This window comes from Chiloscyllium punctatum, chromosome 11, assembly GCF_047496795.1.
Source record: "Chiloscyllium punctatum isolate Juve2018m chromosome 11, sChiPun1.3, whole genome shotgun sequence".
In the NCBI taxonomy this organism is placed as follows: Eukaryota; Metazoa; Chordata; class Chondrichthyes; order Orectolobiformes; family Hemiscylliidae; genus Chiloscyllium; species Chiloscyllium punctatum.
This window is the reverse complement of record NC_092749.1, coordinates 69,786,819-69,801,689: the sequence shown is the minus strand read 5'-3', so window position 1 is coordinate 69,801,689 and position 14,871 is coordinate 69,786,819. Positions and strand designations below refer to the sequence as shown.

The following is a 14,871-nucleotide window of genomic DNA, read 5'->3' as shown; positions in this document are numbered from 1 at the left end:
CAATGCATTCTCCAACAACTCATCAAGTACTGGACCTAGATGTTGCAGAAGCATGTGACATAATTTTCCAGTCTTGGGCTTGGTGTGATGCCAGAGAACTGGCACATTTTAAATATTGGTCATTCTGCTGTAACGCATGTTTCATTAATGCAAATTCACTATAGTGCGATTGACAAATTGGGACACAGTTTCGAAACCACCAACTTTTAAAATGGGTACTGCTTATAATGCAATTCTGGCACCATTAGTTTAAATGGTGCTGCTACTACGCGATTTTCGTAAACATGGAATTGCATGAGAATGGAACTACCGCGTTACATCTAACAGAACCGACTATATTACACGCTTGTTCCTGCAAAGGGCCAGAAAAGACACGATGGGTTGAAAGGCCTCATTCCGTCCTGTAACTATTCCATGATTTGATGATTAGTCTGAAGTTTCAGCTTCCAGATATTTAAACAGGCTTTAAAAATAACTTGTGTATTTAATTTTATTTTGCTGTTCCTTATTCATTCAATCTTGCTCTCATTCAATCTTTTCTCCCCTCTTTTGGTGTCTGATTTGCCCCTAAATTCAACAGCTTAACCTTTTACTTTCCTTTTAGTTTTTCCACTGCTTATTTCATAACCCTAAACTCTGATTGGTTAAGGATCTACATGTTTATTGTTCACTGAGAACCGTGGTGCCTAGTTTGCCTGCACCATTATCATTTACACTTCCAGCAACTTTGCAGACATAGTTGGCAGGTATAAGGGAAGATTTAATCAACAGCACCTTAAAATTACCAACAGTTCTGATTGACTTCGGACAAATAAAAATTATGTAAAGAGGTCAGCAACAATAATCTGAATACAGCTTTCCATACTGGAAAAAGCATTAGTGTGGGCATTCTGATTGCATTTGAAGAATCAAAATCGACTCTGGCTTGATATCACTCAGCTCTCTTAGTAGACTAGAGACTTTATTTGCAAACTTCGATTCTGTGGGTCCATTCAATGTATTCACTCATCATTTACTGAAATACAACTGCAAGATACTCAGCACTAACTTTAATAAAGATCCAAGCACCAAGAATGCAAGTAAGACAATGTAGAATAATTTCTGCCATTGTAAACTCAAGTACTGTAGATGTCTTTTCCATTAGTTTTGTTTTTGATCAGGAGTATTACTGGCAAGGTCATTGTTTGTTGCTCTTCCCATATTTCTATTGAAAATGTTGTACTCAGCCAGAGGACAGAGTTTGGGAACTTGGGAATTGAGTTACTTACCATAGAATTTCCAGCCTTTGACTCTTTTCACAGTGTTGAAGTAGCTGGTCAATGGTGAGCCATAGAATGCCGATCCTGGGGGAAATCCGCACTGCTATTGCCATTGTATGTTAGGGGGAGGTAGTGAGATTGTTTTGTTGCAGATCATTACCTTGATCCTATTTGGTGTGAATTTCACTTGCTACTTACCATCCCATCATCCGATTACAGGAAGGGCTGAGGACTTTTGCAGCCTGGTCTGGGGGCTGACTGGTAGCCTAACTAATCCTTGCAGTTTCTTGGGATATATCCTTATCAGCACTGTCCCTCAACCAGTCCTAGTACAGATTGGAGTTTCCTGCAGCAGAGCTTTTCTGCACTTCTGTCTGCGTGGGTTTCCTCCAGGTGCTCCGGTTTCCTCCCACAGTCCAAAAATGTGCAGGTTAGGTGAATTGGCCATGCTAAATTGCCCATAGTATTAGGTTAAGGGGTAAATGTAGGGGAATGGGTCTGGGTGGGTTGTACTTTGGCGGGTTGGTGTGGATTTGTTGGGCTGAAGGGCCTGTTTCCACACTGTAAGTAATGTAAAGCTGCCACATATACGTGGAGAAAGTGAGGACTGCAGATGCTAGAGATTAGAGTCAAAATTGAGAGGCTGGAAAAGCACAGGCAGTAAAGCAGCATGTGAGGAACAGGAGAGTTCATGTTTCAAGCATAAGCTCTCCTTCAGAAATGGGGGGAGGGCAAGGGGGCTAAGAGATAAATGTGATGGGGTTAGATATGGGGAAAGGTAGTTAAGAGTATGAAAAGTAGATAGATTGTGGGCGGCACGGTGGCACAGTGGTTAGCACTACTGCCTCACAGCGCCAGAGACCCGGGTTCAGTTCCCGCCTCAGGCGACTGACTGTGTGGAGTTTACACATTCTCCCCGTGTCTGCGTGGGTTTCCTCCGGGTGCTCCGGTTTCCTCCCACAGTCCAAAGATGTGCAGGTCAGGTGAATTGGCCATGCTAAATTGCCTGTAGTGTTAGGTAATGGGTAAATGTAGGGGTATGGGTGGGGTGAGCTTCGGCGGGGTGGTGTGGACTTGTTGGGCCGAAGGGCCTGTTTTCACACTGTAAGTAATCTAATAGATGAAGGTGGGGGCTGATGGTGACAGTTCGGAGTGGAGGGTGGAGTGGATGGTCTGGGAGATGATAGCTTGGTGAGGGGAAGTGAGGTTGTGGCCGAGGGGGCAGGAGTGTCCATGGGTTGGCGCCTAGCTTCAGCAGTGTACAGGTCAGTGTGCCAAACTACCACTGTGCTCCCCCTTGTCAGCTGGTTAATGGTGAGGTAGGGGTTGGAGCAGAGGGATTGGAGAGGGGTGGACAAGTTGAGGAGGTCAATATCACGGCATTCGTCAGAACGAAGGCCTCTAAGCCCTCGGTTTCTTCCTTTCCCACTTACCCAATCTGTACACTTCCACCACCAACACACTCATCCGATTGCCTGAAGTGGTCCTCACCCTGAACAATTTCTCCTTCGAATCCTCCCACTTCCTTCACACCAAAGGAGTAGCCATGGGCACCCTCATGGGCCCAAGCTATGCCTGCCTCTTTGTTGGGTATGTGGAACAGTCCATCTTCCGCAGTTATGCTGGCACCATTCCCCACCTTTTCCTCCGCCACATTGATGACTGTAATCACGCCACCTCGTGCTCCCACGAGGAGGCTGAACAGTTTGTCAACTTCACAAACATCTTCCACCCTGACCTCAAGTTCACCTGGACCATTTTGGACACCTCCCTCCCATTCCTGGACCTCTCCATCTCCATTTCTGGCGATTGACTCAACATGGACATCTACTTCAAACCCAGTTCCCACAGCTACCTGGACTACATGTCCTCCCACCTACCTCCTGTAAAAATGCCATCCCTTACTACCAATTCATCCATCTCTGCCACATCTGCTCCCTGGAGGGTCAATTCAACTCCATAACATCCCAGATGGCCTCCTACTTCAAGGACTGCAGCTTCCCCTCCCACGTGATCAACAATGTTCGTCAGTGCATCTCCTCCACTTCTTGCACCTCCACCCTTGAACCCCACTGTTCCAACCACAACAAGAGTAGAAACCCCCTGCTCCTCACTTTCTACCCCACCAAACTCCAGAGACAATGCATCATCTTCTGCCATGTCCGCCACCGACAGTCAGACCCCACCCCAATTGATATATTTGCCTCTCCATGCCTTTCAGCATTCGGCAGAGACCATTCCCTCTGCAACTCCCTCGTTAAGTCCACGCCTCCCCACCAACCCACCCTCCACTCCCAGCATCTTCCCTTGCCACCCCAAGATGTGTAAAATCTGTGCCCACACCTCTCCCTTCACCTCCATTGAAGGCCTCAAAGGATCCTTCCACATTTGGCAGAGATTTTCCTGCACATCCAAACCCCTCATCTACTGTGTCTGCTGCACTTGATGTGATCTCCTCTACATTGGGGAGACAGGATGCCAAGTCACAGAACATTTCAGAGAACATCTCTAGTACACATGCACCGAACAACCCCACCACCCTGTGGTCAACCACTTCAACTCTCCTCCCACTCAACCAAAGACATGCAATTCCTGGGCACCCTCCAGTGCCAAATCCTAGCCACCTGACAACAAGAGGAAGAATGCCTCATCTTTTGCCTTGGGACCCTCTAACCATAAATCAATGTCGATTTCACCAGTTTCCTCATCTTCCCTACCCCTATCTTATCCCAGCTCCAACCCTCCAATTGGGCACTGCCCTCTTGAACTGTCCTACCTGTCCATCTTCCTTCCCACCTATCCGCTCTGACCTATCACCATCACCCCAACACTCCATCTACCTATTGTGTTCCAAGCTACCTTGCTCTCAGTTTCAGTCCCATCCCCCTCCCATTTATCTCTCAGCCCCCTTGGGCTCCCCCTCACATTTCTGATGAAGAGCTCATACTCAAAACGTCAACTCTCCTACTCCTCAGGTACTGCCTGACTGGCTGTGCTTTTCTGGCACCACATTTTGCCACATATACTAGTCTTTCCCCCAGATATACAGCCTACTGACTAGAAAATATCTGCTGACCCCAATTCTACGCTTGACTGTAAGGCACATACATAGTGCTACCAGTGTCTGAGCTTGTAGCTACTATTATGAAGACATTTCATGTTTGATATTTCTTGGAGGATTAAATTTTGAGGGATTTATTTCAGATTTTGTGAAAATGCCTGCGGTGGTTTCTTTAAAAGAAGTCATTGAAATTTCCCTGTGAACACTGGAACCTTTTTTTAAAAACAAGACTTCCGTAAATGACGCAACTGGTGATCAATGTATGCTTCACTGTAGACTCCTATTGTGGTTCTTTTGGAACAATAATAGGCTTGGAGATGTGCTTTTCTTTAATCTAGCTAAATTGGATGGAGGCCTGCTGAGAAAAAGCAGAATTGAAGGGGAGCTTATTAAGAATGATTTGCTAGTTGATCTCTCATTTCTGAGAACAAAATCCTTTTTATGAGTTCACAGTGAAACCTATTTATTCTTTTGAAAATATGTTTGTAGAAATGTGTTTGCATTTCCTGCCCATACTTACTGACTAGAACACACCAGTCAGAGCAACAGACATTCCTGCTGAAGGGCTTTTGCCCGAAACGTCAATTTTCCTGCTCTTCGGATGCTACCTGACCTGCTATGCTTTTCCAGCACCACTCTAATCTTGAGTCTAATTTCCTGCACCTGCAGTACCCACATCTGCCTCGCAATATTCTATGTTTCATCCTTCAAGCTTAACCCACTGGCTAGTGATTTTTTTCAGAAAGCCAAATCTCTCAGAGAAATCAGTATTTTCTCTTTTCTTGAAGAGAGACTCTGTGTGTGTGTGTGTGTGTGTGTGTGTGTGTGTGTGTGTGTGTGTGTGTGTGTGTGTGTGTGTGTGTGATATTTATGACCACTGTGTATGCTGTAGTAATTGGTTTTGATAATAATCCTTTTGGTGTGTTTAAGAAACCTGGTTGATGGATCCTGTTGTTTAAAATGCTACATAAAATATTTAATTGGTCATCTTGATAAGTAGAAAAAGTATTTTTTATTTTATATTATGACTCACTATGTAGTTGGACTAGTGGAAAGATGCATCCCTCCATTGTCAACTGTAACGCTATCTGCGTCAGGTCAAGTGATGAAACCTCTTCATAACTACTGTGCATGCTGTTGCTCTCTCTTCTCCTCCAGGGAGTGCTGGTGGGGCTGAAAGGTGGCAGCGACTGAATGCTTGAAAGCAGGAATTCAGAAAAGAAAGGTTGGGTGAGGCGAGAGGCAAAGGTCCATGGTCACACCACCTGCAGCTTACTCATCATACCGGAGAGTAGGATGAGGGTGAGCTGAGAGTTCAACAGTGGTACCGCCATCCTGAATGTTCTCAACAAAATCAGATGCCATGGGGTTTGTCATAGCCAGACCAATAATGCAGAAAACCATTACCTCCATAGATCTCAGGAGGTGGAAACATTCTTGGCTCCCACTGGTTCTGCTTTGCTCTCTTTCTTTGTGTGCCACCTGCAAGAGAGGGCAGAAGGTCAATGATTGTGAAGCACTGTATTCAGGTGATATGGCTATCACAATTGAATAGCTGGAGGTGGATGGAAGCAGTGATAGCTGGTTTGATACTGGCTTTATTGAAATGTGTAAGGGTGAGATGAAGTATCTGGATGTTCAACATGAGTTCTGAGTGTCAAGGACTGCTAAAGGGTGAGTGATATAGGTGTTGGGTATTGATCACCTTTAGATGCTAGTGGTGTGGTGAGAGGAGATGTCAAGTGGAGACGTACACGCTGACCTTGACCATTAATGTTGTTAGACATCTTGTGGAATGACAAACTCTTGGCCCCAGACTGAGAATGGAGCTAGCTGGCCACTTGTTCCAACCCCTTCAGAGGTGGACCTGGAGAGGTCTTTATCCTGCAGAAACAACCATAGTGTCCTCCTCAAATCCATTTTGATGTCTAAGGATTTCAGCAGCACATTCATATACCTGGAAGCCCTCTATTTCCAAGCGTTCCATTTTTCTTTCTCAGAACTGCAGAAATAGCATCCAGCAGCAGCCCAGCTCAGTAAATGCAGTTTTCTTTTAAGAGAAACAGAATACCCTTAAAATGAGCCAAGCTAGCTGCAGCAATTGCTACGTTCTTATTTTGCTTGGCCCTTGTTGAGTGCTCAGACAGCTAGCAGTACAGGCCCTGTTCAGACCAACATTACAATTAAATAAATGAGGCTCTCTCTCCACGGAAACAAGTCCAAATTGGTTGCAGATAGTGACCCATGGAACTGCCACAGACCAATTTCTAATCCTACATTTCATGCAGAAACAGAATGGAGTACAAATTGAAAACAGGTTTAAATACAAGGAGACTAGAACTACAGCTGCCAACACAGGCAATCTAACCTCCTTCTGGGCTGTGAACATCTTAATATATTTCTAGTATTGCATTAATAGTGTATGTCTAACTTTTTGTCTACTTTTTCATACTTACAGTATTTGTTTGAAGAGGATCAAACCGTAGGACCTTCTGCTTACAGCAAGGATAGTATCCAATTCCTGGAGTGGTCAACTGATTGTTTATCGAAGGATACATCACTTGTTCTGGGTGATACTGGCAGTGGGAGAGTTCAGTGCATTGGAAAACCTGAAACAAATTGAAATGATAGCAATAGCAATATCAATTTTAATTTTTTTGTATCACACTGATTTGAAAAATAACCTTTGGAGGTTGGTTATTTTGGTTTCATACATATTTGTTCAGCATTTTAATTTACTTCAATTGTAATTCCACAGTGAATTAATTAATATATTAAACAGACTTGTTTCAGTAAAAGACTAATTAAATATAAATCAGGAAGTGTAAGCAAATGTTGAGGCTGAATCAAATATATCTATATTTTCTGGAATTTAAAATGAACACAATATTCCACAATGCGGCCTCACCAATGTCCTGTATAACTGCAACATAACTCCCTAGCTTCTATACTCCATGCCCTGACTATGAAGGCCACTGTGCCAAAAGCCTTCTTCACTGCCTTGTCTACCTATGACTCCACTTTCAAAGATCTGTGAACCTGAACTCCTAGGTCCCTCTGTTCCACTACATTCCTTAAAACCCTACCATTCACCATGAAGCTCCTACCTTGATTTGACTTTCCAAAATGCAAGACCTCACACTTGTCTATATTAAACTCCATATGCCATTTCTTAGTCCACTTCTCCAGCTGATCGAAATCCTGCTGCAATTTCTGATAACCTTCCTCACTATGATACTGCCTATTTTAGTGTTATCTGCAACTTTACTAAATCAGGCCTTGTACATTCTCATCCAAATCATTGATATAGATTGCCAGGGGCCCATCACTGACTCGAGGCACACCACGAGTCACAGGCCTCCTGTCCTACAAGCTTCCTCTCACTATAACCCTCTGCTCCCTACCATTAAGCCAACTGTGTATACAGTTTGCCAGCTCTCTCTGGATTCCATGTGATCTAACCATACAGGGCACCCTACCATGTCAAAACTTATCAAAAGCCTTACTCAAATCCATATAGACTATGTCTATTGCCCTGTTCTCGTCAACCTTCCTGGTCACCTCATCAATAAAAAGCTAACAAATTTGTGAGGCATGATCTGCCATGCACAAAGTCATGCTGACTACTCCTAATCAAACCCTGTCTTTACAAATGCATGTACATCTTATCCCTCAGAATCTTTTCAAATAACGTACCTACCACAGATGTTGGGCTTACTGGTCTATAGTGTTTGTTTTTGCAGCCCTTCTTGAATAAGGGCACAATATTCGCTATCCTCTATGCGAGTCTTCCAAGACCTCATCATTATATCAGCCAGGGGCCCCATAATTTCTTCTCTAGCCTCTTGCAAGGTTCTTGGATATATCTGGTCAGGACCAAGAGATCCTTAATGCATTCTAATATGTACAACACGTCTCTACTGTGATATGAGCTCTCCCCAAGATATCACCACTAACTTCCCCAAATTCCCAAGTTTTCATGTCTTTCTCCGTGGTAAACACAGAGGTGATCTATTCATTGAAGACCTCGCCCATCTCCTGTGGTTCCATACATATAGGCCCACTTTGGTCCTTGATTCTATTCACTCTTATTAATTCTTTTCCTTTTAATATATTTAAGGAATCTCATTGGATTCACCCCCTAATCTTCTCAGCCAAAGCTATCTTGTGTCCCCTTTTTACCGTCCTGATTTCCTTCTTCAGTAAACTCCTCTATCCCCTATATACCTCCAGGGATTCCCTTAATACCAACTGCCTGGACTGGACCCTTTTTTTTGGTCAAAGCCTCATTTTCTCCTGTCATCAGGGTTCCCTCCCCCTGCCAGCCTTGTCCTTCACCCTCTCACGAACATAAAAACCGTTAATTCTAGCTATCTTTTAAAGGCCTTCTACTTGTCAGATGTCCCTTTGCCTGCAAACAAACTACTCCAATCAATCTCTGTAAACTCCTGTCTAATTCCATCAAAATTCACCTTGCCCCAATTTAGAACTTGAACCTGTGAACCAGTTTTGTCCCTCTCCAATAGTATTTTAAAATTAAGAGAACTATCGTCACTGATCCCAAAGTGCTCCTCACTGTCACCTCAGTCACTTGTCCAGCCCTATTTCCTACGATTAGGTCAAGTTTTGCCCCTTTCTGAGGAGGGCCTTCTATATACTACTTGAGGAAACTTTCCTGAACACACTTAACTAATTCCACCCCATCTAAGCCCTTAATGCTATTGCAGTCCCAGTTCCAAATTTAAAATCCCCTACTATGACAACCTTATTACTCCCCAGTCTCCCTGCATATTTGTTTCTCTAATTCCCATTGACTATTTGGGAGCCTCGCCTCTTATTATTTCTTAGCTCCACCCACAAAGCCTCACAGGATGATTCCTCAGTTATTTTACCTATGACAACCACTGTTATACTCTCCTTAATCGAAAGTGCAACTCCCCTCCCCTCTTTTCTCCACCTGTCCCACCTAAGTACCTGTACCCAGGCACATTAAATAGCCAGTCCTGTCCCTCCCTTAGCTTTGTTTCTATAATGGCTATAATATCTCAGTCTCACATACCTACCCACGCACTGAGTTCATCAGCCTTACCTGTCAGCCCTCTTGCATTGAAACAGATGTAATTTAATCCAACGGGTATTCCTCACTTGCTGTCATGTGCCAGCCTGACCTGTCTCTTCAACTTGCTATTTCTGATTACTGTATCTGCGTCCAACCTAGCACTTGCCCTCTTGCTGTTCAGGATCTTGCTGTTTCCACCCCCCCACCCCTCCCCCGCCAATCTAGTTTAAACCCTACCTTATAGCACTAGCAAAAATGCCTGCCAGGATATTGGCCCCACTCCAGTTCAGGTGCAACCCGTCCGTCTTGAACAGGTCACCTCTGCCCCAGAAAATATCCCAATGATCTAAGAATCCAAATCCGAACTCTTCAGTCATGCATTTATCTGGCATATCCTCCTGTTCTTACCCCCACTAGCACACGATACTGGAAGTAATCCAAAAATTACCACCGTTGAGGTCCTGGTTTTTAATGTTTTTCTTAGCTCTCTACAATCACTCAACAGGACCTCATCTCTATTTATAATATATAATAAAATCTCTGAACAGGTTGATTTGAAAAATAGATTAAATTTTAAAATCTGCTTTCGCTAACAATCAAAAGTAGGTTGAAGGAGTGTTGAGTTGATTTGTCTGGTCTTTTGCAGACTACAACATTGCTGCCCCTGACTGGTGAATCTAGAAAAAAAGGAAGCAGTCTCAAGATAAGGAAACAATAGTTTACTACTGGAATGAGAAGAAACTTCTTCACATAAAGGAATGTGAATCTTTAGACATTGTTATCCCAGAGGCTTATAGAAGTACCATCATTGAATATTTTGAACTCTGAGACAGACCAATTTTAGGTCCCTCAGTGAATCAAGAAATATTGGAATTGGGCTAAAAGGTAGAGCTGAAACCACAAATTCAGCTACATTTACATTGAACAGCAGAGCAAATTTGATCAGTTGTATGGTCTACTTCTGCTCGTATTACTTTTTCAAATCCCATCGCACAAAAATATAAATGCGTTCATGCTTAATGATGAGTGCCAAGTTTCTAGGAATTCTCTGATTGTCCACTGTTTGGCTTACATCAACCAGCCACTAAATGCCACAACCAGCTATCTTTAGTATCTATACAAACAGACGACAAGGACCACAAATTTGACTCTGACAACACAACAATAATTGGACAAGCCAAACAGAGGAGAAGCAGAGAATTCCTAGAATCTTAGCACTCATCCACAGACTCAGACTTTGACCTAGACCCAATATACTGACCACTGCAACGAACAAAAGGAAGCAGTGGGAACAAAACCTAATAAATTCCAACTGACTCAGTACAGCAACATTTCACAGGAGGCTCCACAGCATTGACGATGTCAGAGAAGTGGCAAAATGTCTGCAAACCAAATTCCCAGCTCGTGAACATATCCACAACAACTGCAACCGACACCCAAGCTACAAATCTTTACACAAACCTCAAGTAATACATTATCTTGTTTAGTATTTCAATTGAGTTAAAGTTATGCCAATTTTTCTTTTATATTTTCATTGTGTGATAAGAATAAAGTGTGTGTTGATTAAAATTTACTGTGGATCAATCAAATCACATCGAGAACACAAAACATCACACTTGCCTTTAAACAGATGTAAAAGTTAGGGTCTAGGTTATCGCCTTACTATTTTGGGTAGGGCAGGAGAGGGCAGCATCTGTGGAGAGAGCTGGTCTGATCCATAATAGTTTCTCTCTCCATTGATGCTGCCAAATTTCCCGAGTTTCTACAACACTTTCAGTTTTTATTTCAGCATTCTACCATCTGCAGTACTTTGCTTTTATTTGGCAGTTTTTTGGGTTTCTTTTTGGTGTTTGCTTTTCCTGTTGTTCAATAAAAATTAACATTTTCAACTGTTTGAGGCCTTTCCAACTTTGGAGTGCTTCCACACTGAATAATAACAACAGGATACTATGCTATGCTAGACAGAAGGGAGAAAGTGGGACTTCCTTCAACAGGATTCTAGCATGATCTGATTCTCAGGATGCATAGCTTGTGTAGCACTGCAATTACAATGACAGCCAGACGGGTGAGGATATAAAGTAGTAATATATATAAAAATGTATGCTTTTATTTCCAACGTACTGTGAAAGGTTATTCATGGCTGGCAAAACTAGACTTGCTGCAGAGTTGAGCTTTTAGTTTAGTGCTAGTGGCAGAAATCCCTGAAGGTCCTGTGGTTTGAGTATTTTCACTACTGATGAGCCCACAATAGTGACAGTGCAATGCTACAGAGGTGGATATGTACATAAGTTGAGCAAGAGAATTGCTTGAGAGAATCCCTTCATGGAACTCTGAAATTGAGACTTAGCTTATTTTTATTAAAATTCAGGCTCTGCTCCAGTTTAATTCAAAAGAGGTGCATTGCCTGGACACATTGCTTTCTTCTGCAGAGCACCAATCCCTGTATTTGAACATATGTTCAGGAATATACATTTGATGGATCATGTATGTGGCACAAGGTAGAATGTGGGAAGCCAGCCAGGAGTGCATTAGAATAGTTAAGTCCAAAAGAATCAAAGACACCACTGGAGGGTTTCAGCGGTAGAGGAGCTGATACAGGGCAATGTCAGGCATTGTTGCACAGCTAAGAGAAGAAGGTCTTGTGATGCACAAATATGTGGTTTAAAACACAATTTGGATTCAGATATAGCATCAAAGTTGCAAACTTCTGTATCAGCTTCAGACAGTTGACAGGAAAGGGAATGCAGACTGTAGCAGAGGAGTTGATTTCATGTTGTGGTTGGAAGACAATGGATTCCGTATTCTCAATATTTAACTGGAGGAAATTTCTGACAATTTAAAGTCAATAGATTAAGAGAGGTGGTGGTGAGGTAAAGTTGGCTGTCATCAGAGAACATCTGGAACATGAACTGTTTTTGAATGATGTCACTGAGGGCAGTATGAGGAAGTAATAGAAAGGAGACCAAGAATTAGGCCATACAATCATATAGTACAGAAGAGGCTGTTCAGTCAATCAATATGCCAAAAATATATCAATTTCCAAAAATATTCTACTTGTCCCATTTTCTCACACGAGGCTCATAGCCTTGAATGTTACGAAACTTGAAGTGCTCATTCAAATATTTTTTCAATTTTGTGAGGTTTCCTGCCTCAACTATGGTCCCAGGCAGTGCATCCTAGATGCCCAATACCCTCTGGGTGAAAACTATTTTTACTCAAATGTCCACTAAAACTCCCACCTTCCACTTTATAATTATGCTCCCTTGTTATTGTTCCTTCGACTAAGGGAAACAGCTGCTGTCTATTCACTCTGTGCATGTTCCTTAATCTTATATATCTCTATCAGGCTCCCCCTCCACCTTCTCTGCTCTAAAGGCGGCAATCAGAGCTTATCTAGCCTCTCTTCAATGCTGAAATGCTCCATCCCAGGCAGCATCCATCGCCTTTACAACCCTTCGAGTGCAATTACATCCTTCCTACATAATGTGTGATGACCAGAACTACACGCAATACTTCAGATAGGTCCATGCGGGTTACAATTCCATAGCATCACTTGTTTAAACTTCAGCTTGTATAATTAGGTTAAAAATAAATCACAACTGCAAGTTATTTATTAAAACAAAAGTTTTAAAGTACACTTCTTAAAATTTACATCCACTAATATACAAGTAAAAATCAAAACTTACTTTTTTGCATCTTGTGCAAGGCAACCAATTTATAGTTCCCCACAAACGCCAGTATACGTCTTGCCAAGACTTCAGCTCTTCATAAAGACTGTTAAGATAGTCATGCACATCCCAGCTTTTATCGCTAAAAGAGTCAAAAACAATTTACTGTTCAGGACTCACCCAAGATGCTTTAAGAAAAACAAATTGTATTTATACAATATCTTTAATATAAACAGCTTTACATACTTTCCAAACAGAGGTAGGATATAGATTCAGAGGCAGAGGGGAGGTATTAGAAGGGATGACAAAAAGCTTGGTCAAATACATAAAGGGTGGCGCAGTGGCTCAGTCGTTAGCACTGTTTCCTCACAGCACCAGGGTCCCAGGTTCGATTCCAGCCATTGGCAACTGTCTGTGTAGAGTTTGCACATTCTCCCAGTGGCTGTGTGGGTTTCATCCAGGTGTCCTGGTTTCCTCCCACAGTCCAAAGATGTGTGGGTTAGGTGAATTGGCCATGTTAAATTGCCCATAGTGTTCAGAGAGGTGTAGGTTAGGTGCATTAGTCGGGGTAAATATTGGGTAAGGGATTGGGTCTGCGTGGATTATTCTTTGGAGGGTAAATGTGGACTTGTTGGGCTGAAGGGCCTATTTCCACACTGAAGGGATTCTAATTCTAAACATGCAGAAAGAGATGTGCATAGGTTTTGGAAAATTATTGGGGAAAAAAAAGGCATTTGCTACTACTAGATTAGATTAGATTAGATTACTTACAGCGTGGAAACAGGCCCTTCGGCCCAACAAGTCCACACCGCCCCGCCGAAGTGTAACCCAACCATACCCCTACATCTACATCTACATCTACATCTACCCCTTACCTAACACTACGGGCAATTTAGCATGGCCAATTCACCTGACCTGCACATCTTTGGACTGTGGGAGGAAACCGGAGCACCCGGAGGAAACCCACGCAGACACAGGGAGAATGTGCAAACTCCACACAGTCAGTCGCCTGAGGCGGGAATTGAACCCGGGTCTCCGGCGCTGCGAGGCAGCAGTGCTAACCACTGTGCCACCGTGCCGCCCACTGTTGGTTTCCTTTTGGCCAATTTTCGATTTGCACTACTACTGTGCCTTTTATTCCATGGGTTTCAACTTTACAGACTTTTGAACTTAATCAAATATATTTTGTGTCCATTTGTACCACATCAACTATTTTACCCTTGTTAACCCTCTGTCACCTCATCTAAAGACTCAATCGAGCTAAATGAACATGATTTGTCTTTAACAAATCAACACCATCTTAATACAAATAATCCACATTTGTCCAAATGACTTAACTTTGTCCAATATTATCCTTTTTTACATACTTCCCACCAAGGCTAAATTGATTGGCTTGTCACCCTTAGCTTATCCTCACACACTTTTGAACAAAATGATAATATTTGCAATTCTCCATCCCCTTGGTATCACTCCAATATCTGAAAAGGATTAGAAGAATATGGACAATATTCAGCCTTACTTTCTAAAGCAACCCATGATGCATCCCAGCTAGACTTGGTGACCGACCAACTATTAGTGCAGCCAGCCTTTCCAATATCTCCACGTTATCATTTTTACGTCATCCAGTATCTCAACTACCTCCTCCATTTCTATTACTTTAGCAGTCTCTTCTTCCTTGGTAAAGACAGATGTAAGCATACTCATTTAGGATTTCAAACATGCTCTCTGTCTCCATTGGTCTCCTTTCTGGTCCCTAATTAGCACCAATCCTCATTTTGCTACTGTCAACTATTTATAAGCCTGTAAGAGACTTAGGATTCCTTT

The 14,871-nt window shown here is 42.7% G+C and overlaps 1 protein-coding gene across 4 annotated transcripts in view; it reads right to left on the bottom strand.

Moving 5' to 3' along the window:
* Positions 1-14,871, bottom strand: part of sanbr (SANT and BTB domain regulator of CSR) — an 808,920-nt gene that overhangs the window by 104,707 nt on the left and 689,342 nt on the right. For all 4 annotated transcript variants that reach the window (XM_072580998.1, XM_072580996.1, XM_072580997.1 and 1 more), the window contains 2 exons: positions 13,066-13,189; positions 6,777-6,929 (listed from right to left, as the gene is read on the bottom strand). In XM_072580998.1, the coding sequence (XP_072437099.1) occupies positions 6,777-6,929; positions 13,066-13,189 (277 nt within the window). The remainder of the gene's footprint in view (positions 1-6,776; positions 6,930-13,065; positions 13,190-14,871) is intronic.